The 23419-nt window shown below is 42.2% G+C and overlaps 1 protein-coding gene across 1 annotated transcript; it reads right to left on the reverse strand.

The window, feature by feature from the left end:
- Positions 1 to 7416: 7416 nt before the first annotated feature.
- Positions 7417 to 18863, reverse strand: ZSCAN9 (zinc finger and SCAN domain containing 9). The gene is given in 7 exon segments (XM_015459942.3): positions 7417 to 8103; positions 11985 to 12648; positions 14024 to 14163; positions 15471 to 15483; positions 16217 to 16324; positions 16327 to 16363; positions 16569 to 18863. Coding segments are annotated over 6 exon segments (1335 nt in total). The 5' UTR covers positions 16989 to 18863; the 3' UTR covers positions 7417 to 8103; positions 11985 to 12031.
- Positions 18864 to 23419: the final 4556 nt, after the last annotated feature.

Raw genomic sequence — 23419 nt, forward strand, 5'->3', positions numbered from 1 at the left:
CTATTTTCCATGGCTTCTTCTCAGCCAAGCAGGCTTTCAGGCTTCCCACTTCCAGAAACTCTCTAGTCCTGTTATCTCCTTTCTTTGCTCTTGTTTCTTCCTAGCCCTCATTTACCATCTGGCATAATAGTTAGATCTGCAGATTTTCAAGCCAAGTTATCTGAGTAATCCTGGCTTTACCACATACTAACTGGGTGACCTTGGTAAATTATTTCAGCTTTCTGTGCCTGACTTTCCCAATCTATAAATGGGGATAGTAACAGTAGATAGTGATGGAAGGAAATTTCACCTATTGAGGCATAGGGAAGTTAGTCTGATTTGCAAGATGTACATCTGCTTTAACCACTTAAAAAAATGCATTTACCTTATTGTTCACAATGTCCACTTTGAAGATAGAGATAAATGTCCCCCCCCCCCCATCAGGCCAATGTTATTTGTTCTCACAAGAACAAATATCTCATCACAAGATATGAAACTGTGGTTCAAGCACAGTTGGAACCGGGCGGGGGTGGGGGGACGCATTGTGGATATGGTTTCAGACACGTTCCTGCATCACTGAGAACTTGAATTTTCTGAACTGTATCAAACTCAAGGATACTACCAGCCATTCTCAAAACAGTATCTGCTACTAGCTGCCAGCTGCAATCTTATGGTGTCAAGGTCTCTCCTTGCAACTATACAACCATGAGCCAGATTCCTCATGTCAGAAAAGCAGTTACAAACATGAAAAAGAGAAAGGCCAAAATGATCCTGTGGTGTTGGATTGGAATCTAAGGTATCAACATGAACTCAAGTCCCAAAATCTACAGTTACTTATAGAAATAAATACAAATGTACACAAGTCAGTGTATAAGTGTACATATATAGTATTTGATAAATGGCACTGCAATGTTTTGAGATAAATGGAAAAATAAAACAAATTCTAATTGTTTAAAGACATAAAAGTCAAATAGCAAAACTTTCACATTTTTATAAAAAAATTAGAAGCATTTCTTTATGCTCTTGAGTATAAAATGCACAGACTGCACAAAATGTGAAGGAAAAATGTAGTACATTTGACATTAAAATTTAAAACCACATCAAAAGATACCAGAAACAAGTGGAAACTACAAACAGAAGACTGATGGAAGATATTTGCGAGCCATATGACCAACAAGGATCAATACCCAGATTATACAAAGAGCATAAACAAATAAACAAGAAAAAAGCCAACAGTCAAACAGAATAATTGACAAGAACTATGCACAGGCAATTTACAGATAAAGAGTCTGGAGTGACCAACAAACAAGCAAAGATCTTTAACTTCATTAGTTACTCAGTTCAGTTCAGTCAGTTCAGTCGCTCAGTCATGTCCAGCTCTTTGTGACCCCATGAACCGCAGCACGCCAGGCATCCCTGTCCATCACCAACTCCCGGAGTTCACTCAAACTCATGTCCATCGAGTTGGTGATGCCATCCAGCCATCTCATCCTATGTCGTCCCCTTCTCCTCTTGCCCCCAATCCCTCCAAGCATCAGAGTCTTTTCCAATGAGTCAACTCTTCGCATGAGGTGGCCAAAGTACTGGAGTTTCAGCTTTAGCATCATTCCTTCCAAAGAACACCCAGGACTGATCTCCTATAGAATGGACTGGTTGGATCTCCTTGCAGTCCAAGGGACTCTCAAGAGTCTTCTCCAACACTACAGTTCAAAAGCATCAATTCTTTGGCGCTCAGCCTTCTTCACAGTCCAACTCTCACATCCATACATGACTACTGGAAAAACCATAGCCTTGACTAGACGAACCTTTGTTGGCAAAGTAATGTCTCTGCTTTTGAATATGCTATCTAGGTTGGTCATAACTTTCCTTCCAAAGAGTAAGCATCTTTTAATTTCATGGCTGCAGTCACCATCTGCAGTGATTTTGGAGCCCCCAAAAATAAAGTCTGACACTGTTTTCACTGTTTCCCCATCTATTTCCCATGAAGTGATCAGACCAGATGCCATGATCGTAGTTTTCTGAACCTTGAGTTTTAAGCCAACTTTTTCACTCTCCTCTTTCACTTTCAACAAGAGGCTTTTTAGTTCCTCTTCACTTTCTGCCATAAGGGTGGTGTCATCTGCATATCTGAGGTTACTGATATTTCTCCCAGCAATCTTGATGCCAGCTTGTGCTTCTTCCAGCCCAGCGTTTCTCATGATGTACTCTGCATAGAAGGTAAATAAGCAGGGTGACACTATACAGCCTTGATGTACTCCTTTTCCTATTTGGAACCAGTCTGTTGTTCCATGTCCAGTTCTAACTGTTGCTTCCTGACCTACATATAGGTTTCTCAAGAGGCAGGTCAGGTGGTCTGGTATTCCCATCTCTTTCAGAATTTTCCACAGTTTATTGTGATTCTCACAGTCAAAGGCTTTGGCATAGTCAATAAAGCAGAAATAGATGTTTTTCTGGAACTCTCTTGCTTTTTCTATGATCCAGCAGATGTTGGCAATTTGATCTCTTGTTCCTCTGCCTTTTCTAAAACCAGAAAATTTTAATACATTTCATACCAATACCTCAGCAAAATTTTGCAGTTTCAGTAATATTTGCTAATAAGAATGTGAAAAAATTTGAACTCATATACAGCTGATGGATGTGTAAGCTGGTGTGCTCATCTTAAAAGGCAATGTCAATATATACTGTAAAGTTGAGAATGATATACACATGGACTTAACAGCTTTAAATTATTTAACTTGTATGAGTCTTGAACATGAACAATTTTGTTAATTGAGTCACTTTTCAGAGCCAGACACTGTTTTAGGTATTCAGGATACAACATTGACAAAATAGGACAAAGATTTCTGACTTTATGAAATTTATATTCCAGTGGGGACTGACAAAAGATAAACAATGAGAAGAATACATAAATTTTAATAGGACATTATGAGAATGATGGTTTTTTAATAAAGGAATAAAAGTATAAGGACAAGACCTTGATCTTTTTTTTTTTTTTTAACCAGTCTATTCTACAGGATTGTTTATGTAGTTGGTCATCTTGAAAGATGAGATAACATATCCCAATGGTCAATTAGCAAGCTTGCTGCTAAGTCACTTCAGTCGTGTCTGACTCTGTGCGACCCCATGGACGGCAGCCCACCAGGCTCCCCCGTCCCTGGGATTCTCCAGGCAAGAACACTGGAGTGGGTTGCCATTTCCTTCTCCAATGCAGGAAAGTGAAAAGTGAAAGTGAAGTCGTTCAGTCTCGTCTGACTTTTAGCGACCCCATGGACTGCAGCCTACCAGGCTCCTCCATCCATGGGATTTTCCAGGCAAGAGTACTGGAGTGGGGTGCCATTGTCTTCTCCGATTAGCAAGCTTACTTACTGCTTATTATAAAAGCTGAGCATTTTGTAAATTCAGATTTCCTGGATGCAACATAGGCACATTGTGTGTATAGCACCCACCTGAGCCCATCATGTCACCTCCTTGGGACTTGGGGGCAAGGGAAACTGATGCAAATATGATGATCTCATGCTGCTCGCCATCTATGAATAACAAGTGTTAGGCTTGTGATCTATAAGAAATGGGCTAAAGAAGTAATGATTAGGGCCTTATAACCTGAACCCATGCAACAAGACATGTAGAAGCACTGAAGACCCAAGGAGGACTGTCATAATAAGAAGGTTTTTGAGAATTGGAGAAGAAAAACAATTATGACTTTGAAACAGTATGGCTATAGGTGGCGGAGGATGTGGACATCCATGCGCTGGAGAAACACAATGAAATTCTGAGGGCAAAATGTGAAAGGCATTGGGCCTCCATGGAATCATATAAAATTCTTTCTTTCTGACCCAGGAAACTCATATTTTATGCCAGATTCCATGAAAGAATCACAGGCTAAATTAATTAGCTTGTTGAAAGTGAAAGTTGCTCAGTCATGTCTGACTCTTTGCGACCATGACCCCATGGATGACACAGTCCATAGCATTCTCCAGGCAGAATACTGGAGTGGGTAGCCTTTCCCTTCTCCAGGGCATCTTCTCAACCCAGGGATTGAATCTAGGTCTCCCACATCGCAGACAGATTCTTTACCAGCTGAGCCACCAGGGAAGCCCAAGAATACTGGAATGGGTAGCCTATCCCTTCTCCAGCAGATCTTCCCAACCCAGGAATTGAACCAGGATCTCCTGCATTGCAGGCAGATTCTTTACCAGCTGAGCTACCAGGGAAGCCCTAATTACTTGTTAGTAGAGTGAAATCCCAGACCCCCAAAATCTGAGAAAATATGTCCACCAGTCCTTGTTGATGTCCTTCTGGGCTTGTTTAGTCTTGGGTCAAGACCCTATTATGCATACACATAAATCTCAAGATTTGGAGCATTACTTATGAATTTTCCTCAGACATATATTCCCTTTCAATATTATGGTGATAAAGCTTTGCATGCATAACTGTTTTTTAAATAATTCTAATTTCCTCAAGGTATATACATACATACACTGGCATAGAAGGCCAGCACTCACTCTAGACACATTTTAACTCTCACACTGCTTTCACCTCTTGAGGAACAGTCACCTCGCTGCCAAACAAAATTAAAGATATTATGGCTAATTTGTAGACGCTTTAAAAATAGTTTATGAACTCCTCTCTGCAGTCAATTTTAAAGACCCCCTAAAAGCTAAAAGACTCACTTCTCTGCTGAAACATAGAGAAATTCAGGGAGCTCAAGTTCCCCCATCTAATTAGTAGAAAAATTAGGATAGAAGCTTTGTACACAGAGTTTCAGTTATCCAGTAAGATTTTTACCCACCTATATGGTCAGAGGAGCCTGTCCATGGGGTTGCAAAGAGTTGGACACAATTGAGCGACTAAACACATAGACACACACTCACACACACACATTGTTTCTCGTGAACAGTACCCCTCACCTATATCAATCAGCTGTTGTGCAGGTAACAATGGTGACTATCCTGGCTTGGGTAGTCCAGAGTCTCATAAATAAGACTGGAATTTCAGTCATACTTAAGGAAACAGATTCAGGAAAGTAAATAATAGAATCTGAGGAAGTTGGAAAGGGGCAAATGACACCAATCACTTGGATAGGTACTGCCACTGTGAAAGGATACAATTATGAGCTGTAATAAAAGCCAGTCTTTGATGCAATCTCAAAGAGAAGTCCAGTATATTCCTTCTCTCTCCATTTCTCTACTTTTCTCCCAAAGGAATAGGGGCAAACCTGGAAACACCCCCGTTCAGTTCATTCAGTTCAGTCGCTCAGTCCTGTCCAACTCTTTGTGACCCCATGAATCGTAGCACGCCAGGCCTCCCTGTCCATCGTCAACTCCTGGAATTCACTCAGACTCATGTCCATTGAGTCAGTGATGCCATCCAGCCATCTCATCCTCTCTCATCCCCTTCTCCTCCTGCCCCCAATCCCTCCCAGCATCAGAGTCTTTTCCAATGAGTCAACTCTTCGCATGAGGTGGCCAAAGTACTGGAGTTTCAGCTTTAGCATCATTCCTTCCAAAGAAATCCCAGGGCTGATCTCCTTCAGAATGGACTGGTTGGATCTCCTTACAGTCCAAGGGACTCTCAAGAGTCTTCTCCAACACCACACTTCAAAAGCATCAATTATTTGGTGCTCAGCCTTCTTCACAGTCTTGAATTCTATGAATCAAAGAAAGGTTTCTAGGGGTGAACAGAATGTAGAAGACATCTAGATTTTTCTGAATTGAGGGTTGAATTCTGAGTTAACTTCTTGCTGGGTGAGCCTCAGAGAATCTTCTGCTTATAGCCTTCAACTAGCTCATCTGATATTAATAACTGTGACTTCCCTGGTGGCTCAGATGGTAAAGTGTCTGTCTACAATGTGGGAGACCTGGGTTCGATCCCTAGGTTGGGAAGTTCCCTGGAGAAGGAAATGGCGACCCACTCCAGTATTCCTGCCTAGAAAATCCCATGGACGGAGGAGCCTGATGTCCATGGGGTCACAAAGAGTCAGACATGACTGAGCGACTTCAGTTCACTTCACTTCATTCAACAATTAGTTCTATACCTTAAAAGTACTCCCAAAGCACTGGCTTCTGCTGCACTGGATATCATTTTGTCAGGATAGGCAGGGTGACCAGCAACTGGTCTGAGGGTGAGGACATCATCCAGAATATGAAGAGGAAATGGTGATTGTGCTGGAGGATCTGGAGAGAGAACCTGGTAAACCAGGAGAGCCGATGAAAATGTTGATGTGGGACTGTGCGTGTGTGTGTGTGTGTCGGGGGGCGGGAGGTGTACGTGTGAAAAAAATCAAAGTTGGAGTCAGGGCTCTCTCTGAAAAGGCTCCACCACACCTGTTTCTTGTCATTCCACCACACATCAGGCAGTAGTTCTTAACTTTGTTTAGTTTTTGGACCCTTTTGAAAATATGATGGACACTATAGACCCTCAGTGTATTAAAATTAACCACTACCATAGTAATATCCTTTTGTATCTAAACATTTTTAATTACTCATAGATCCCAGCTGTTCCTCTCTGGCAGGAAGTAGGCAAGAAAGAGTTGTATGTTTCCAAACAGATTAGGAATCCCTGAAATTTCACCTCAGGTCCCACAAACCACACCCCCTTCAAGAGTCTAGTGAGGGGACAGGCTGCCTCTGGGAGCTCACCTCTTCTAGAAAGTCTCAGCTGACTTCAGTGGGAGGTGAGCCACTCTGCAGTAGTGAGACAGTTTCAGGTAGTCAAATGGACAGGTATGGATTTTTTTTTTAAACAGGTATGGATTTTTTGCTTTTTCTCGTTATATACATTTGTTTAAAAATGGATTGAATGCTAAATTCATACTTACTCCTTAGTTTACAAGGATAGAGCAACTAGAATCAGATGATAAAGTATCTCCTGAATTGATTCTCTTTAAACAGTTGTAATTAAAAAAAAATCTTGACTGTTGTTGATGTTTGACAGATCACTGACAGCTTTCACCTCCTATTTTCCCCTTCCTTTCTCCCCACATCTGAGTAAGTTTATAAGAAATATGCTTCCTCAGTTGGCACCTCAAGCTATGCAAGTCCTTACCTTATCTGTGTGTAAGAAGTATTTCCTGGGCCCATCCCCTAACCACAATAAAAACCAGGGCCACTAGCTCTTACCCTCCTTTGCACTGCTCGTGATGGTTTAGTCGCTAAGTCTTGTCTGCCTCTTGTGATACCATGAACTGTTATTTCCTTCTCCAGGAAGCTCCTTTTCTGAGCTTCCCTGGCTGTCTGCAATGCAGGAGACCTGGGCTTAATCCCTGTGTTGGGAAGATCCCCTGGAAGGAAATAGCAACCCACTCCAGTATTCTTGCCTAGAGAATTTCATGGACAGGGAAGCCTGGTGGCTACGTCCTTGGGGTCACAAAGAGTCGAATACAACTGAGTAACTAACACTTTAATATATCTGATAGAAAGCAAAATTTCAAATTCTGCCTTGGAAGTTTCAGTCTCAGCTCTCTTAACCTGTGACATCCTTTGCACTATTCAAGTCAATTCTGGACCAGCTTGGGTGCTGCCCTACTATCCCCCAAAAGTTCCTTGATTAGAATAAAACATTTTTCATTCATTCTTCATAGCATCATCCCTAGTAATTGGAAGGGGGAGTCATACCACCTCTGTACAATAAGCACATTCACAGCTCAAAGAGAGGTAACACAAAGGGAAAGGGTCATGTAGTCCTCCATCTACCCCAGTTACCATGTTGACAGTCTGTTGCATATTTCCCCTACACGATCAAATCTTGACACATCCATAGCATTCTGGACCATTCTGGGTATATTCCTAGGCCCATCTTCATTCCTTCTACTAACAGATGTCCACTGTTTGAACTTTTCTTTCCTTATCCCACATACCTGTTCTGTGTCTGACCATTACTTCTTTTGGCCCCTGGCATCACAGATTTCATATTTCTCATGCCCTCCTCAAATTATTCCCTCTTCATATACTTTTCAGATACATACCAACTTCATATTCTTGCATTTCATTTGGAAGATTTTCTCCCTCCTAACAGGTCCCTTCTTTATACTGGATTATTATTTCAGATGGAAAACTCAGCAGTTCCAAAGAAAATATAGGGTTATACAGGACGGTATGTAGAACACTGGGAGCGTTCACCAGCATCCTAAGTGTGAAAAAAAAAAAAATGGACACAAGATCAGATTAGAACATCAGCAGACAACTCCAGACCTAAGTAACACAACAGAAAGGAAAGATTCAGGAGATTTAAGATGGTAGTTTTTAAAGCATCTATGGATGATGATCCAATGCTCTGATGTCTTATATTAATACTCAGGATACTGACGACTTTTTGTAATGCTGAAGATTGATGGGAGAGCACTAAGGGAATTTTGGGTGACTGAGCTTAAATGAGGAAATCTAAGAATACCAATATGAAGCATGACATTGTAAACAGTGGGATTTGGATTCAAAAGTCAAGGGTTTAACTGAAAAGCCCCGATGTAAGATGTTAACATTAGGGGAAGCTGGGTGAAGGGTACATGAGAACTCTACCACTTTTGTGGGGGGAGGGAAGTGACAAACAGCTTGTGGGATATTAGTTCCCCGACCATGGACTGAACTGGGGCCATGGCAGTGAAAGCCCCAGGTCCTAACCACTGGACTGCCAGGGAACTCCCTCTCTGCAACTTTTTTTATAAGTCTAAAATTATTCCATAAGTTAAAAGTTTACTAAAAATAAAAGTCCAAAGGTTAAGCCTTGGCTCTAAGGTTTGGAACTTCTGAGTCTTCAATTCCTCATCTGTAAAACAGGATAATAATACTCATTTTCCTGTGTGGTTGTTGTGAGAAGCAACTGTGGTGAAGTAAATGGAAGCACTCTTTGTGTCCAACTCTTTGTGACCCCCTTTTTTTCTTTTTTTATTTTTTATTAAATTTAAAAAAAAATTTTTTTTCTTTTTTTAAAATTTTTTTTATTTTTTAAAGAAAAAAATTTTTTTTATTTTTTATTTAAAAAACAAAAGAAAAAAAAAAAATGGAAGCACTCTGAGAACAGCGAAGCATCCAGCCAATGCTGGTCAGTGATCCAAGGGAGGATCACGCAGGTGTCAGAGGGACGCAGCAGGCAGAAACAGTGTTTACTATGTGCGTACCAGTCACGGGGAACACCAAAGACCCCTTTATTGTAAAACATCAGCAGCACTCTATGTGATCTTTAGGAATTAAACACAGATATAGGTCTATTCCAAATCCTGAAAGATGACGCACTCAATATGCCAGCAAATTTGGAAAACTCAGCAGTGGCCACAGGACTGGAAAAGATCCGTTTTCATTCCAATCCCAAACAAAGGCAATGCCAAAGAATGCTCAAACTACTGCACAATTGCACTCATCTCACACATTAGTAAAGTAATGCTCAAAATTCTCCAAGCCAGGCTGCAGCAATATGTGAACTGTGAACTTCCTGATGTTCAAGCTGGTTTTAGAAAAGGCAGAGGAACCAGAGATCAAATTGCCAACATCCGCTGGATCATGGAAAAAGCAAGAGAGTTCCAGAAAAGCATCTATTTCTGCTTTATTGACTATGCCAAAGCCTTTGACTGTGTGGATCACAATAAACTGGAAAATTCTGAAAGAGATGGGAATACCAGACCACCTGACCTGCCTCTTGAGAAATTTGTATGCAGGTCAGGAAGCAACAGTTAGAACTGGACATGGAACAACAGACTGGTTCCAAATAGGAAAAGGAGTACATCAAGGCTGTATATTGTCACCCTGTTTATTTAACTTCTATGCAGAGTACATCATGAGAAACGCTGGACTGGAATCAAGATTGCCGGGAGAAATATCAATAACCTCAGATATGCAGATGACACCACCCTTATGGCAGAAAGTGAAGAGGAACTAAAAAGCCTCTTGATGAAAGTGAAAGTAAGAGAGTGAAAAAGTTGGCTTAAAGCTCAACATTCAGAAAACGAAGATCATGGCATCCGGTCCCATCACTTCATGGGAAATAGATGGGGAAACAGTGGAAACAGTGTCAGACTTTATTTTTTTAGGCTCCAAAATCACTGCAGATGGTGACTGCAGCCATGAAATTAAAAGATGCTTACTCTTTGGAAGGAAAGTTATGACCAACCTAGATCGCATATTCAAAAGCAGAGACATTACTTTGCCAACAAAGGTCCATCTAGTCAAGGCTATGGTTTTTCCAGTAGTCATGTATGGATGTGAGAGTTGGACTGTGAAGAAGGCTGAGCATCAAAGAATTGATGCTTTTGAACTGTGGTGTTGGAGAAGACTCTTGAGAGTCCCTTGGACTGCAAGGAGATCCAACCAGTCCATTCTGAAGGAGATCAGCCCTGGGTGTTCTTTGGAAGGAACGATGCTAAAGCTGAAACTCCAGTACTTTGGCCACCTCATGCGAAGAGTTGACTCATTGGAAAAGACTCTGATGCTGGGAAGGATTGGGGGCAAGAGGAGAAGGGGATGAGAGAGGATGAGATGGCTGGATGGCATCACTGACTCGATGGACATGAGTCTGAGTGAACTCCGGGAGTTGGTGATGGACAGGGAGGCCTGGAGTGCTGCGATTCATGGGGTCGCAAAGAGTCGGACACGACTGAGGGACTGATCTGATCTGATCTGATAGGTCGTCCTAGTATGTTGGCTGTGGCACTGCCATTTATTAATACATTTTTAGAAAATGTTAGCAGTCATCTCAAAGAGAATAAATAAGAGGGATGGGGCTAGTAAGAAACAGGAAAGGGCAAAGGAACCAAAGGGAAATCAGCAGCTTCAAAACCCCAAACATTCCTTTTATGGATGTCCCCAGATCAAAACACCAATATCCACTGGATCATTGAAAAAACAAGAGAGTTTCAAAAAGAAAATCTACTTCTGCTTTATTGACTATGCCAAAGCCTTTGAGTGTGTGGATCAAAACAAACTGTGGAAAATTGTTCAAGAGATGGGAATACCAGACCCCCTGATCTGCCTCCTGAGAAATCTGTATGCAGATCAAGAAGCAAGTTAGAACTGGACATGGAACAACAGACTGGTTCCAAATTGGGAACGGAGTAGGTCAAGTCTGTATATTGTCACCCTGCTTATTTAACTTATATGCAGAGTACATCATGCAAAATGCTGGGCTGGATGAAGCACAAGCTGGAATCAAGATTGCCAGGAGAAATATCAATAACCTCAGATATGCAGATGACACCATGCTGATGGCACAAAGTGAAGAAGAACTAAAGAGGCTCTTGATGCAAGTGAAAGAGGACAGTGGAAAAGTTGGCTTAAAGGTCAACATTCAGAAAACTAAGATCATGGCATCTGGTCCCATCACTTCATGGAAGATAGTTGGGGAAATAATGGAAACAGTGACAGACTTTATATTTTTGGGCTCCAAAATCACTGCAGATGGTGACAGCAGCCCTGAAATTAAAAGACGCTTGCTCCTTGGAAGAAAAGTCATGACCAACATAGACAGAATATTAAAAAGCAGAGACATTACTTTGCTGACAAAGGTCCGTCTAGTCAAAGCTATGGTTTTTCCAGTAGTCATATATGGATGTGAGAGTCAGACTCTAAAGAAAGCTGGGTACTGAAGCATTGATGCTTTTGAACTGTGGTGCTGGAGAAGACTCTTGAGAATCCCTTGGTCAGCAAGGAGATCCAACCAGTCCATCCTAAAGGAAATCAGTCCTGAATGTTCATTGGAAGGACTGATGCTGAAGCTGGAACTCCAATACTTTGGCCACCTGATGCGAAGAACTGACTCATTTGAAAAGACCCTGCCTCTGGGAAAGACTGAAGGTGGGAGGAGAAGGGGATGACAGAGGATGAGATGGTTGGATGGCATCACCAACTCAATGGACATTGAGTTTGCATAAACTCTGGGAGTTGGTGATGTACAGGGAGGCCTGGCGTGCTGTAGTCCATGGGGTCGCAAAGAGTCAGACACAACTGAGCAACTGAACTGAACTGAGACCAAAACACATTTTGTGGAGACAGGAAGAAAGGTGTTTTCTAGTCTTTACCTACCCCACGTGACTTGGTGAGTGATCCGGAAAACTTGCACACAGCTTGTATTAGGCCAGCTCAGCCACCAGGTGGATCTTCTGATGGCGGATGAGGTTGCAGTGGTGGTTAAAGCTCTTCCCACACTGGTTGCAATGATGAGGGCGCTCCCCAGTGTGGCTTCTCTGATGCTCGATGAGAAATGAGTGCTGACTGTAGCTCTTGTTGCACTGGCTGCACTGATATGGCTTTTCTCCCTTGTGGATTCTCTTATGCTGGATGAGACCGGCACTCTGGCTGAAGGCCTTTCCACACTCCTTACAGTGGTACCGTTTCTGAATATTGTGGATTCCTCTGTGATTTAAAAGACCCGAACTCCGACTGAAGGTTTTCCCACACTCATTACACTCATAGGGTCTTTCTCCAGTGTGAACTCTTTGATGTCGAACCAGACCCGAGCTCTGAGCAAAGCTCTTTCCACATTCCTCGTATCTGTGTGGTCCGGTTCCTACAGGACTTCCCCAGTGCCTCTCTACCCCACCCTTATGTTCACTGACTTCTCCATGTTGGGGCCCCTGCTGTGATTCCTCCCAGGTTAGTCCATAAGACACTTTCCCACATGGTTCCACTCTCTTAGGACAATGTTTCCTTAGCACCAACTCCCTGTCCTCAGTCTGGGTCATTCCACCTGAAACAAACAAAAAAAAAGACCAGGTAAATGTCACTTGTTCCCTGAGCCTAGTGATGAATGGGCTGCTATGTGAACAGAAATGCAAGGTGCTGCTGCTTCTTTTTCTTTTTAATCTATGTATTTATTTGGCTGCAGGGGTCTTAGTTGTGGCACATGAGATCTTTGATCTTCATTGTGGCATGCAGAATCTTTTTTTTTAGCTGTGGCATATGAACTCTTAGGTGCTGCACGTGGGATCTAGTTCCCTGACCAGAGATCAAACCCAGGTCCCTGCATTGGGAGCACAGAATCTTAGCCACTGGACAATCAAGGAAGTCCCAAGTGAGGTACTTCTATTCTGATGTCACAGAGTCGGAAGGAGGTTACAAACTGAGGGGCCAGTGTGGCAACACCTTCTTCCCTACAAACGAGGGAAGTTTGCCCTCTTTGGCAAAATGCAGCTAGGTGTCCCCACATGGATGAGGCCTGAAGAAATTTTTTAAATATTCTTCACAAGAAGAGAATGGTCAGGATCTGAGTGGCTTCTCTGGAGTCTTCCCTGAGAATTCCCTCCACACTGTGATGCAGGGAACCTCACAGTGACCCTTTCTAAAGAAAGTTATTTTGTGTAGACCTCCGATCATTTGGTCATTTACGGAAAAAGTGCTGAGCTTCTCCTATTCTAGGTGCTGTAGGAAGTACTTTACTCTTTCTAATCTGTAATCATCCTGGGTGCATCCCCAGGACAAAGCCTCAGCTCTAGTGCTTCTCTCTTCCTGGAAACTCTGACCTCAGAGCTCATTCTCCCACTTCCTTGAAGTTTTCACTCAATTCTCACCTTCTCAATTCTTCCACTTAAAACTACACTCTGTGTGCCCCATCCATAGCAGTCAGATTCCCTGTATGCTCTATTTGTGCTTTATTCTGTAACACCACCTTGTAACAAATTGTATCATCTTATTTACATGCTTATTATTTGTCTCCCCCTTGCTATATACAATCTTATCTCCATGGGAACAAGATCTTTCTGGTTTATTCCCTGAGAATCTTGGCTGGTGCACAGTGGTGGCTCAATAAATATTTGTTGAATATTTAGAGAAATGATTAAAATCAATGTTACTACTATGGCCTGAACTGACTGACCCAGGGGCTGGTGCTGAGGCAAAGGCTGTTCCACAGAACTGGTTCACGATGGACAATAGTCAACCAACCTAATTAGCCCGCCTCTATTTAGATGAGTTGAAGGTGAGGATGGAGAAGGGCTGCTGTGAATCCTTAGGATGTCTTGGGTTCCCCACATGTGATCACCACTTTGCAACTCAGAAAAACCCAAAACATTAGACTCTTTCTCTGACATCTAACTGCACTGTCCCTCACACTCCTGGATAGGTACCTCTTAGGACTCCTCTGGGATGAGACCAGGGTTCTCCACTTCCTTTTAGCTGGGAGATGACAACAGGTTTGCAAAACAGAAATGTGTCTGCAGAGAAGAAATGGGCCACAAGTGAGACCAGTACTGCCCTTTTGCTCAAACTTTACATTTACATCTGAAATGTACAAGGGGACTGGGTAGAATATAAAAGCCAAGACATTTCCCACTTTTTAATAATTATCATTTATACAGTGTTCCATGAGTTACAAAGCACTTTCATGTATATTATCGAACTAACCACAAAACCTGTTCATGTTAGTATCCCACTTCTTAAAAGAACTAAAGATATGCAAAGGAGTCTGTCTATAGCTAGACAGACTATATTTAGAAAGAAATCTGGAAAACACACAGCAATTTGACAAGAGTATTTACTCCTGCTGAGTTGGACTTGAAGGAGAACTTTTACTTTTTACTATGTAAACTTGTGTATTTGGGGGATTCTTTACTATCTGTACGCATTTTAAAAGAAACTCAAATTCAATGATATAAAGTAACTTTAAATGTTGCTTGGCTAAAAAACTGAAGAGCTGGAACTTGGATTTGGTCCTTGTAATCTGAAGTACTTCCTACATTGCTTTTACAAAATGGGCTTTTCCTGAATGTACAACACACGTGTGTACTGACACTGCTGTAGGGAGCACTCTCTGATCTGTAGAAGCCCTCTGGATACTCTCCTGTAGCCACTGTAGATGCTTAACACATATTAGTTGAATGAATGAATGACCAGATGGATGGATGGATGGATAGATGGATGAAGGACTTACTCAGATGTGCCGTGGAAGAAGGGTTCTCAGCAGGGTTCTAGATGCAGGCTTGGAAGGTAGAAGAAAGGAAAAAATGGCCGAAAAATGAGAAGTCCAAGTTCATGGGGAGAGGAAGAAGAAAGTAACAAAGGAACTGACTGGAAAGATGCCCATTAAGGAGGAAGATGAAACCAGAAGGAATTTTAGTAAGATGAGGTCATGGGAGTCAGAGGAAGGTCTGCAGCAGGCACAGAATTACTCATCAAATATAGTTTTAATTTAAATTAAGAGATGTATTCCAAAATCATAACTGTGTGATTGCTAGGGTAAATGAAATAAATAGAAGCTGGAAACAGAACGACAAGAGAAGTTGTAGCTTTGATACACATGGGGTAATGTGAAAATGAAAACAGGAGACCTCTGCTGTGGATGGATTACCAGAAGGATAACAAAAAGTCAGTAAGAGGCTGTGATGTTATATGTGGGCAATTAGATTGGATTTGGAGCCAATTGTGCAGGGAGAGTTAGAATGGGAAGGCAACTGACTCAGCCCCAAGTACCTAGTTCTATACCCACTGGTGCCCAGGGCTGATGCCACTAAGAAGATTACATACCAAAAAAATGGCAAGGTCTATTCCATTGGATTCTCTCATCCGGTCTGCCACCTACTAAGTATATCTCATATCTCTTGACTGCAAATGTAAACCCAAATCGACAAGGGTGGCCCTGGTAATTTCTGATAACAGTTACAATATATTAAGCATAATGTGTGCCACGTGTTTTTCACAAATTGTGTTCAATGTTAGCAGCGACCTTTTGAGGTACATATTTGTTATTGACTGAACTGTGTCATGCCTACCCCAAATTCATCTATTGAAGCCTTAACTGTATTTGAAGATAGGGTTTTCAGAGAGGTAATTAAGGTAATTAAAGGTGGGGTCCTAATCCCATAGGACTGATGTCCTTATAATAAGAAGAGATACCCGAGTACTTTCTTGCTCTCTCTCTCCTCTTCTCTCCACGGGCATGGGTAGAGAGAAATGCCCATGTGAGGACATAGCGAGAAGGCAGCTCTCTACAGTCCAGGAATAGAAGTCTCACTAGATACCAACTCTGATGGCATCCTGATCTTGAATTTCTAGCCTCCAAAACTATGAGAAAATAAACTTCTGTTGCTTAAGCCAGTCAGTCTGTGATATTCTGTTATGGCAGCCTGAGCAGACTTTTTGCAGATGAAGAAACCTTGATGAACTGGTTAAGTAACCTGCCCAAGTAAAAGCAGCTTCCAGAAACTCTTAGCATTGCTGGTAGAGCATTTTGTCACCCCCTGGTTTCCCAGCTCTGGTTTTTCTGTCCGTCTGTGCTTGACCAGGTGGGATATGTTCAACACCAGATAAATCCTGTCCCTCACCTGTCTCTCCGATAGGGTGGGGCTCCTGAGCAGAGACAAGCGTGAGTTGGGGCTCCTTAGGCTGGGACTGAAGGGCCAGTGACATATGTGCTTCCAGAGACACTGCCCTTTAGAAAGGACTTCTTGTTCCTGTCTGTAGGCTACCATCTAGAAACAAAGAAACAAGATTTATTTTTTTTAAGATATAAGATTTGAACTCTGAAGAAATTAACTGTCTAAAGAAACACTTTTCAGAAAGACACAGAAAGCAAGGTCTTATTTAATCACCAAAGTCAAGGGGATACAAAGCAGAGGACACAGAGATCCTTGGTGATCGACACATATTCTTTCCCTGGTGAATCTCCCTTCCTACCTCGTGTTGCGGTTCATCGAGCTCTCTCTCCAGATCCTCTAGCAAAATCACTGCTTCTTCCCCACTCTCTGGACAGTGTTCCCGCATCCAGCCCTGCAGCTCTTGGGGCAGGATGGACAGGAACTGCTCCAGCACTAGCAGGTCCAGGATCTGTTTCTTCGTGCTCACATGTGGCCTTAAGCACTGGTAGCAAAGTTTCCGGAGTCGAGTGAGAGCCTGTCTTGGTCCAGGAGTCTCCTGGTAGCAGAGCTGTCGAAAGTGCCTTCGGGAGATCTCTCTTGCCAGTGAATTACTGCGTTTCAGTCTGGATTCCTGTTTTTGAGGATGACTTTCTGCCTCCACTTTTTCTGTCAGAAGTTCCTCCCAAACCTTGGGAGCTTGCATATCCAGGCATAAAATCTCCTTGGAGTCTATATTCATCTTGACCTTGAATAGCTTAAAAGGCACCCTCTAGCTGGAGTTATGAGTTAGAAACACCTTTGGAAGTTCCCTCCTTTTAATCAGTAAAAGTCATTGTTTAGGTAGAAAAATGGCAACAGTTAATGATAGAAACTTATAATCAATTGTTATAGATCTAAACCTCTCCACTGAAAGTAGTGACTTGCTGACCAAAGAATGAAATAATGGGATAAATAAGGTCATAATGTACAAAAAGCAGACTTTCAAGTTACCAAGACCTCAGTTTTATTCTGATTCTTTTACCAATTGTGCAATCTTGTGCCAATTTCTTATCTTCTTTCAATCTCAGTTTTTTAATGTGAAAAAGAAATAGCAATAATATCTTACAGAGTTCCTGGAGGAATTAGGGACCAAACAGATCACTCAGAATGGTTAAAAAGTTCAGACTCATTGTAAAAAAGTTAAATTAGAGAGGAAAAAAAAAGAAAACTGTTTCTTGTCTTAGACTAAATGAATGAACTTACTTTTACTGAAATCTTTACATGAGTTTTTAAAATTAGTCTTCAAAACAACCACTAAGGACAGTTTCATTTTCACTAAATTTACAGAAAGGAAAGCTTAGGTAGACTGCAAATTCTCTAAGTTTTCCACACTGCTCCGCTGATTCTCAGAGTAACAGCCAACACTGCACAACACCCTACAACATGCTTTCAGATACAAGACCACATTTAATTCTCACAATTACCCTCTGAGGTTTGATTACAACCACTATTCACTAGATAAGAAATGGGGGCCAAGGGAAGTTAAGGAGGTTGCTTATGGTTAAATTATTTATCAGGACAGTCCTAGGAATCTACAGAAGCCCAAGGGAGAAGTCTGCTCACACCCAGGCAGGGCCTGATTCCCAAGAGGGCTGTCTCCAAAACGTCAGGAAGAGCAGCCCAGCAGCAGAATTTCAGCGTTACTGGCCCTGGGGCAGACATCTGGGGAATCGGAATCCAGGGTTAAGCGGTGGGAGGGGGAGGATAGGGAGCCCTGATAATGTATCTTTAATCCCTAGGCTCCCCAGGGATTTATATGCACTCCAAGGTTTGGGAATCAGTGAACCATGGGAAAGGGAATTGGAAAACGTCACATTCTTCACTGGAAAATCAGTCCATTCAACGCCCCTTTATCTGCTTTTAGAACCAAAGAGTGAGAGTATTACACACCGGCTGTCCAAGAGGAAGGCCAGAAATTTGTCCTCAACTTCCTTGTACCCAGATATTTTCCCAGACTTCAGGCATTTCCTGTCCTGAGTCCTAATCCTGCTGCGGTTATTCACAGGGAAGACCCTTCGTCCCGGCAACCCTCTCCCGCGCAAGGTATTCCCAGCCTGGGAGACTGATCGGCTCTAGGTCTCCAGCCTCGACCACCGCCCGCTCCCCTCCAGCCTCCCCGAGCCGAGGTCCACTTTTCACATCCCTTTCTCAGCCACACCCACTCCACCCAGGTTCTCCAGACCGTCTCTGCAGACCTGGAAAAGGCGAGGGGGTGGGGTGGTGGGGTGTCCCGCCCCAGCACTGGGAGGAGCACGCCGGGAACAGCAGCCCGGCGGGGAAGAAGCCAGCCCACCTCGGGGCCCACTGCGCACAGGCACTTCCGGTCGGTCTAGGATTCCGAGTCTCATTTCCTACCTCCTGCGCGTGCCTCACCTGGAAAAGTGAAAGTGAAGTCGCTCAGTCGTGTCCGACTCTTTGCGACCCCATGGACTGTAGTCTACCAGGCTCCTCCGTCCATGGGGTTTTCCAGGCAAGAATACTGGAGTGGGTTGCTATTTCCTTCTCCCCCAATTTCCTGAGCATCCATGTGGTATCAATGGTGAATCACATAATCAGAATTCCATACGTGTGTGGACCCCAGTTAGGTTTTAAACTGAAAACAGAGAGGAAGCACAGACCATAATTATTGAACATGATTTAAAAAAAAAACCAACATTAAAAAAAGTAATACACGAATTACGGTTTTTAAAAAACCTAAGACAATGCCAAAATTAATAAAGGGTGGGAATCCCCCCTGTCCCTCTTTAGCCTCACTTCCTTGAGGTAAACAGTCAACTGCCGTTAGCTTGGAATTTTCATATATAGTTCTGATTTCTCACATACATTAGGAGATAGATGGATAGATAGGCATTAAGCTATTTTACAATTAGCTTCCCCCACCCCCATCACTTACTTTAACGTTTTCGTGTCATGTATCTCAGACATCTTTATGGGTCATGTTGGTCTAGCTCATTTAGTGGCTGTGTAATAGTACATCAAGCACCTGCCTCCCAATTTATTTGCCCAGACCCCTACATATTGATAGAGGTCTTCTTTCCTTCCTCCCGCTGGACCCTCCCCCTACCCCCAACAGTTGTCTGGATTTCCAGTAGTGTTGGGTTGCCAAAAAGTATTGGGTTCCGAAAAATTTTTTTGGCCAATGCAACAAATACAAAATCAATCCAAAATCAGTTACATTAGGTTTACTGGTACAAAGGAGTACAATTATAAGTAGTTAGTCATTCTTCAATTTTATTATGCCAACAGAACAGCGGCATTTCATAGATTAAACTATGTTTTGTTTTAACAGGACCTCATTATTTATTTTATCACAGCAGTAAGAAAGCATCTTGCATGCATGCTAATGGAGGTTCCATGATGGGTTTTAACTCCAAAACTGCAGCTGTATAAATTTCTTTAGTTGTTTTCCTCAATGTTGCCACCTGAAGGCATTAAATAAACTCAGGCTTCATCCTTTACTTTGACTTCTTCCAAATATCCAATAACTGTGTAATCATTGGAGAAGGCAATGGCACCCCACTCCAGTACTCTTGCCTGGAAAATCCCATGGATGGAGGAGCCTGGTAGGCTGCAGTCCATGGGGTCGCTAAGAGTCAGACACGACTGAGTGACTTCATTTTCACTTTCATGCATTGGAGAAGGAAATGGCAACCCACTCCAGTGTTCTTGCCTGGAGAATCCCAGGGACGACGGGCTGCCGTCTATGGGGGCGCACAGAGTTGGACACGACTGAAGTGACTTAGCAGCAGCAGTGTAATCATTAAGAGCACCAGCATGAAGAAAATTTGCCCCAAATTCTGATCACTTTCTCCAATATACCTCACATGCAAAGCCCTCAGTACAACTTTCCTAAAAACTATATAATGAGAATAAATGCTCACCTTCTCTTGGGCTTTAAATATATTATTCTCTTCCATTTTTTATGCCCATCTGCAACAAGTAAGCACAGTTACCATATGCTTAAATATCTCATTGACAGTTGATTAGGCTCTATAACTGGTTTGTGTGATTTTTAAGTAGATACATTATGGGACTCAGGCCAATTCGACTTAGGGTCAAGTGAACAGCACGCTGGACTTCCTTATAGTTAAACAGCTAGGAGAATGTCTCTCTCCTGCTTTTCTGTCTGGAGGAAGATTGGCCTGCAGCAGTACCTTGATGAGTATCCTAGGACAGAAGGGATTATTTTTAACTTAGAATTGGGAACCTCTACTGAAAATATTTAAAATGCCACTCAACTTAAGGACAAGAAGAAATGCTGATTACTCAGCTAGCAAAAACATTGAGGGTCATCTGAACCTGGAAACAGGCATATTGGGATACTGACTCTACTGTGTGTTTTATCATAAGTTCAAAAAGAAGAAGAATGAGAAGGAAGAGAAAATATTTGGAGGATTGGTAGCAAAGAAAAGTAAGGAACTAGCTGGCAGGTGAATAGACTCAAGTGTAAAAATATTTGTGTCCCATATGAATCTTCACTAACCCACCATGTGAGAGGTTTCAGTAAGAAGTGGGGAAGCTGATCTCCCCATGGATGTCAGCAACTGCTTATTTAGCTACTTCAGGTTTTGGTCAAGGAACTTTTGAACATGGTGACCTTGACTACCATGATGGAAGATGTGCATAGACTAAAAAGAAAGAAGCTTTATTTCACTAAAGCTAATCCAGACATCACCACTGTTGAGCTGCAACCACAGTATGGTATAATATCCCAGTAGGAACAGCCAGTCACCTAGGGTCAAATTGATTACATTGGACTCTCTATGAATCTGCCAGCCAATGCAAGAGGCACTGGAGGGGCAGGTTCAATCCCTGGGTGGGAAAGATCTCCTGGAGAAAGAAATAGCAACCCACTCCAGTATGCTTGCTGGGAAAATCCCAGGGACAGAGGAGCCTGGTGGGCTACAGTCCATGGGGTCTTAAAAAGTCGGACACGACTGAGTACCTGAGCACATACTCTGTGACAGAGAAAACAAAATTTTACTTCAAAGCAGTAGACATTTGTGTCAGGTGTCTATTGGCTTTCTGTGCCATGTTTCTGTCAGTACTGACCTGATGAAAGCCCTATTCATGCCAGCCCCAAATTAGTTGGGTATTAACATGAAACGATTTTCCCCCAATCTCTATTTTTAATTGGGTATTTGTGAATCCTTTCTTGTCCTTTACTGATAGTTTGACAGATCCCATAGCTTTCTGGCTAATTTTCTCTATTAAAGGTCTCATCCAAATTTGTTTCTAATTTAAAATTGCATTATCTATTGAAATAGTTATAGAGCCATGGTTTCAAAGAACAAAAAGTACAGAAGAGACTACATTGAAACATTTCCCTTTGATTTTTCTCTTCTGTTGAGCTTGACAATGGTATCGTTGTTCCACAGGAGAATGTTCTTGTTTATTAAAGATGAGAACTGAAGAACAAGGGTGGTATGTCATGATGTCTATAATTTACTATAAAGTACTTCGGCAGAGAGTGTGTGAGAGAGAGCACAAATATGGCAAAAAGAACACTTATAAATGTAGGTGAGTATATGGATGTGACTGGTGATAGAAGCAAGGGCCGATGCTGTAAAGAGCAATATTGCATAGGAACCTGGAATGTCAGGTCCATGAATCAAGGCAAATTGGAAGTGGTCAAACAAGAGATGGCAAGAGTGAATGTTGACATTCTAGGAATCAGTGAACTGAAATGGACTGGAATGGGTGAATTTAACTCAGATGACCATTATATCTACTACTGCGGGCAGGAATCCCTCAGAAGAAATGGAGTGGCCATCATGGTCAACAAAAGAGTTCGAAATGCAGTACTTGGATGCAATCTCAAAAACGACAGAATGATCTCTGTTCGTTTCCAAGGCAAATCATTCAATATCACAGTAATCCAAGTCTATGCCCCAACCAGTAATGCTGAAGAAACTGAAGTTGAATGGTTCTATGAAGACCTACAAGACCTTTTAGAACTAACACCCAAAAAAGATGTCCTTTTCATTATAGGGGACTGGAATGCAAAAGTAGGAAGTCAAGAAATACCTGGAGTAACAGGCAAATTTGGCCATGGAATACAGAATGAAGCAGGGCAAAGACTAATAGAGTTTTGCCAAGAAAATGCACTGGTCAGAACAAACACCCTCTTCCAACAACACAAGAGAAGACTCTATACATGGACACCACCAGATGGTTAATACCGAAATCAGATTGATTATATTCTTTGCAGCCAAAGATGCAGAAGCTCTATACAGTCAGCAAAAACAAAACCAGGAGCTGACTGTGGCTCAGACCATGAACCCCTTATTGCCAAATTCAGACTTAAATTGAAGAAAGTAGGGAAAACCACTAGACCATTCAGGTATGACCTAAATCAAATCCCTTATGATTATACAGTGGAAGTGAGAAATAGATTTAAGGGCCTAGATCTGATAGATAGAGTGCCTGATGAACTATGGAATGAGGTTCGTGACATTGTACATGAGACAGGGATCAAGACCATTCCCATAGAAAAGAAATGCAAAAAAGCAAAATGGCTGTCTGGGGAGGCCTTACAAATAGCTGTGAAAAGAAGAGAAGCGAAAAGCAAAGGAGAAAAGGAAAGATATAAACATCTGAATGCTGAGCTCCAAAGAATAGCAAGGAGAGATAAGAAAGCCTTCTTCAGCGATCAATGCAAAGAAATAGAGGAAAACAACAGAATGGGAAAGACTAGGGATCTCTTCAAGAAAATCAGAGATACCAAAGGAACATTTCATGCAAAGATGAGCTTGATAAAGGACAGAAATGGTATGGACTTAACAGAAGCAGAAGATATTAAGAAGAGATGGCAAGAATACACAGAAGAACTGTACAAAAAAGATCTTCATGACCCAGATAATCACAATGGTGTGATCACTGACCTAGAGCCAGACATCCTGGAATGTGAAGTCAAGTGGGCCTTAGAAAGCATCACTACGAATAAAGCTAGTGGAGGCGATGGAATTCCAGTTGAGCTATTCCAAATCCTGAAAGATGATGCTGTGAAAGTGCTGCACTCAATATGCCAGCAAATCTGGAAAACTCAGCAGTGGCCACAGGACTGGAAAAGATCCGTTTTCATTCCAATCCTAAAGAAAGGCAATGCCAAAGAATGCTCAAACTACCGCA

The sequence above is a fragment of the Bos taurus genome, chromosome 23 (assembly GCF_002263795.3).
Source record: "Bos taurus isolate L1 Dominette 01449 registration number 42190680 breed Hereford chromosome 23, ARS-UCD2.0, whole genome shotgun sequence".
NCBI classification, from domain to species: domain Eukaryota; kingdom Metazoa; phylum Chordata; class Mammalia; order Artiodactyla; family Bovidae; genus Bos; species Bos taurus.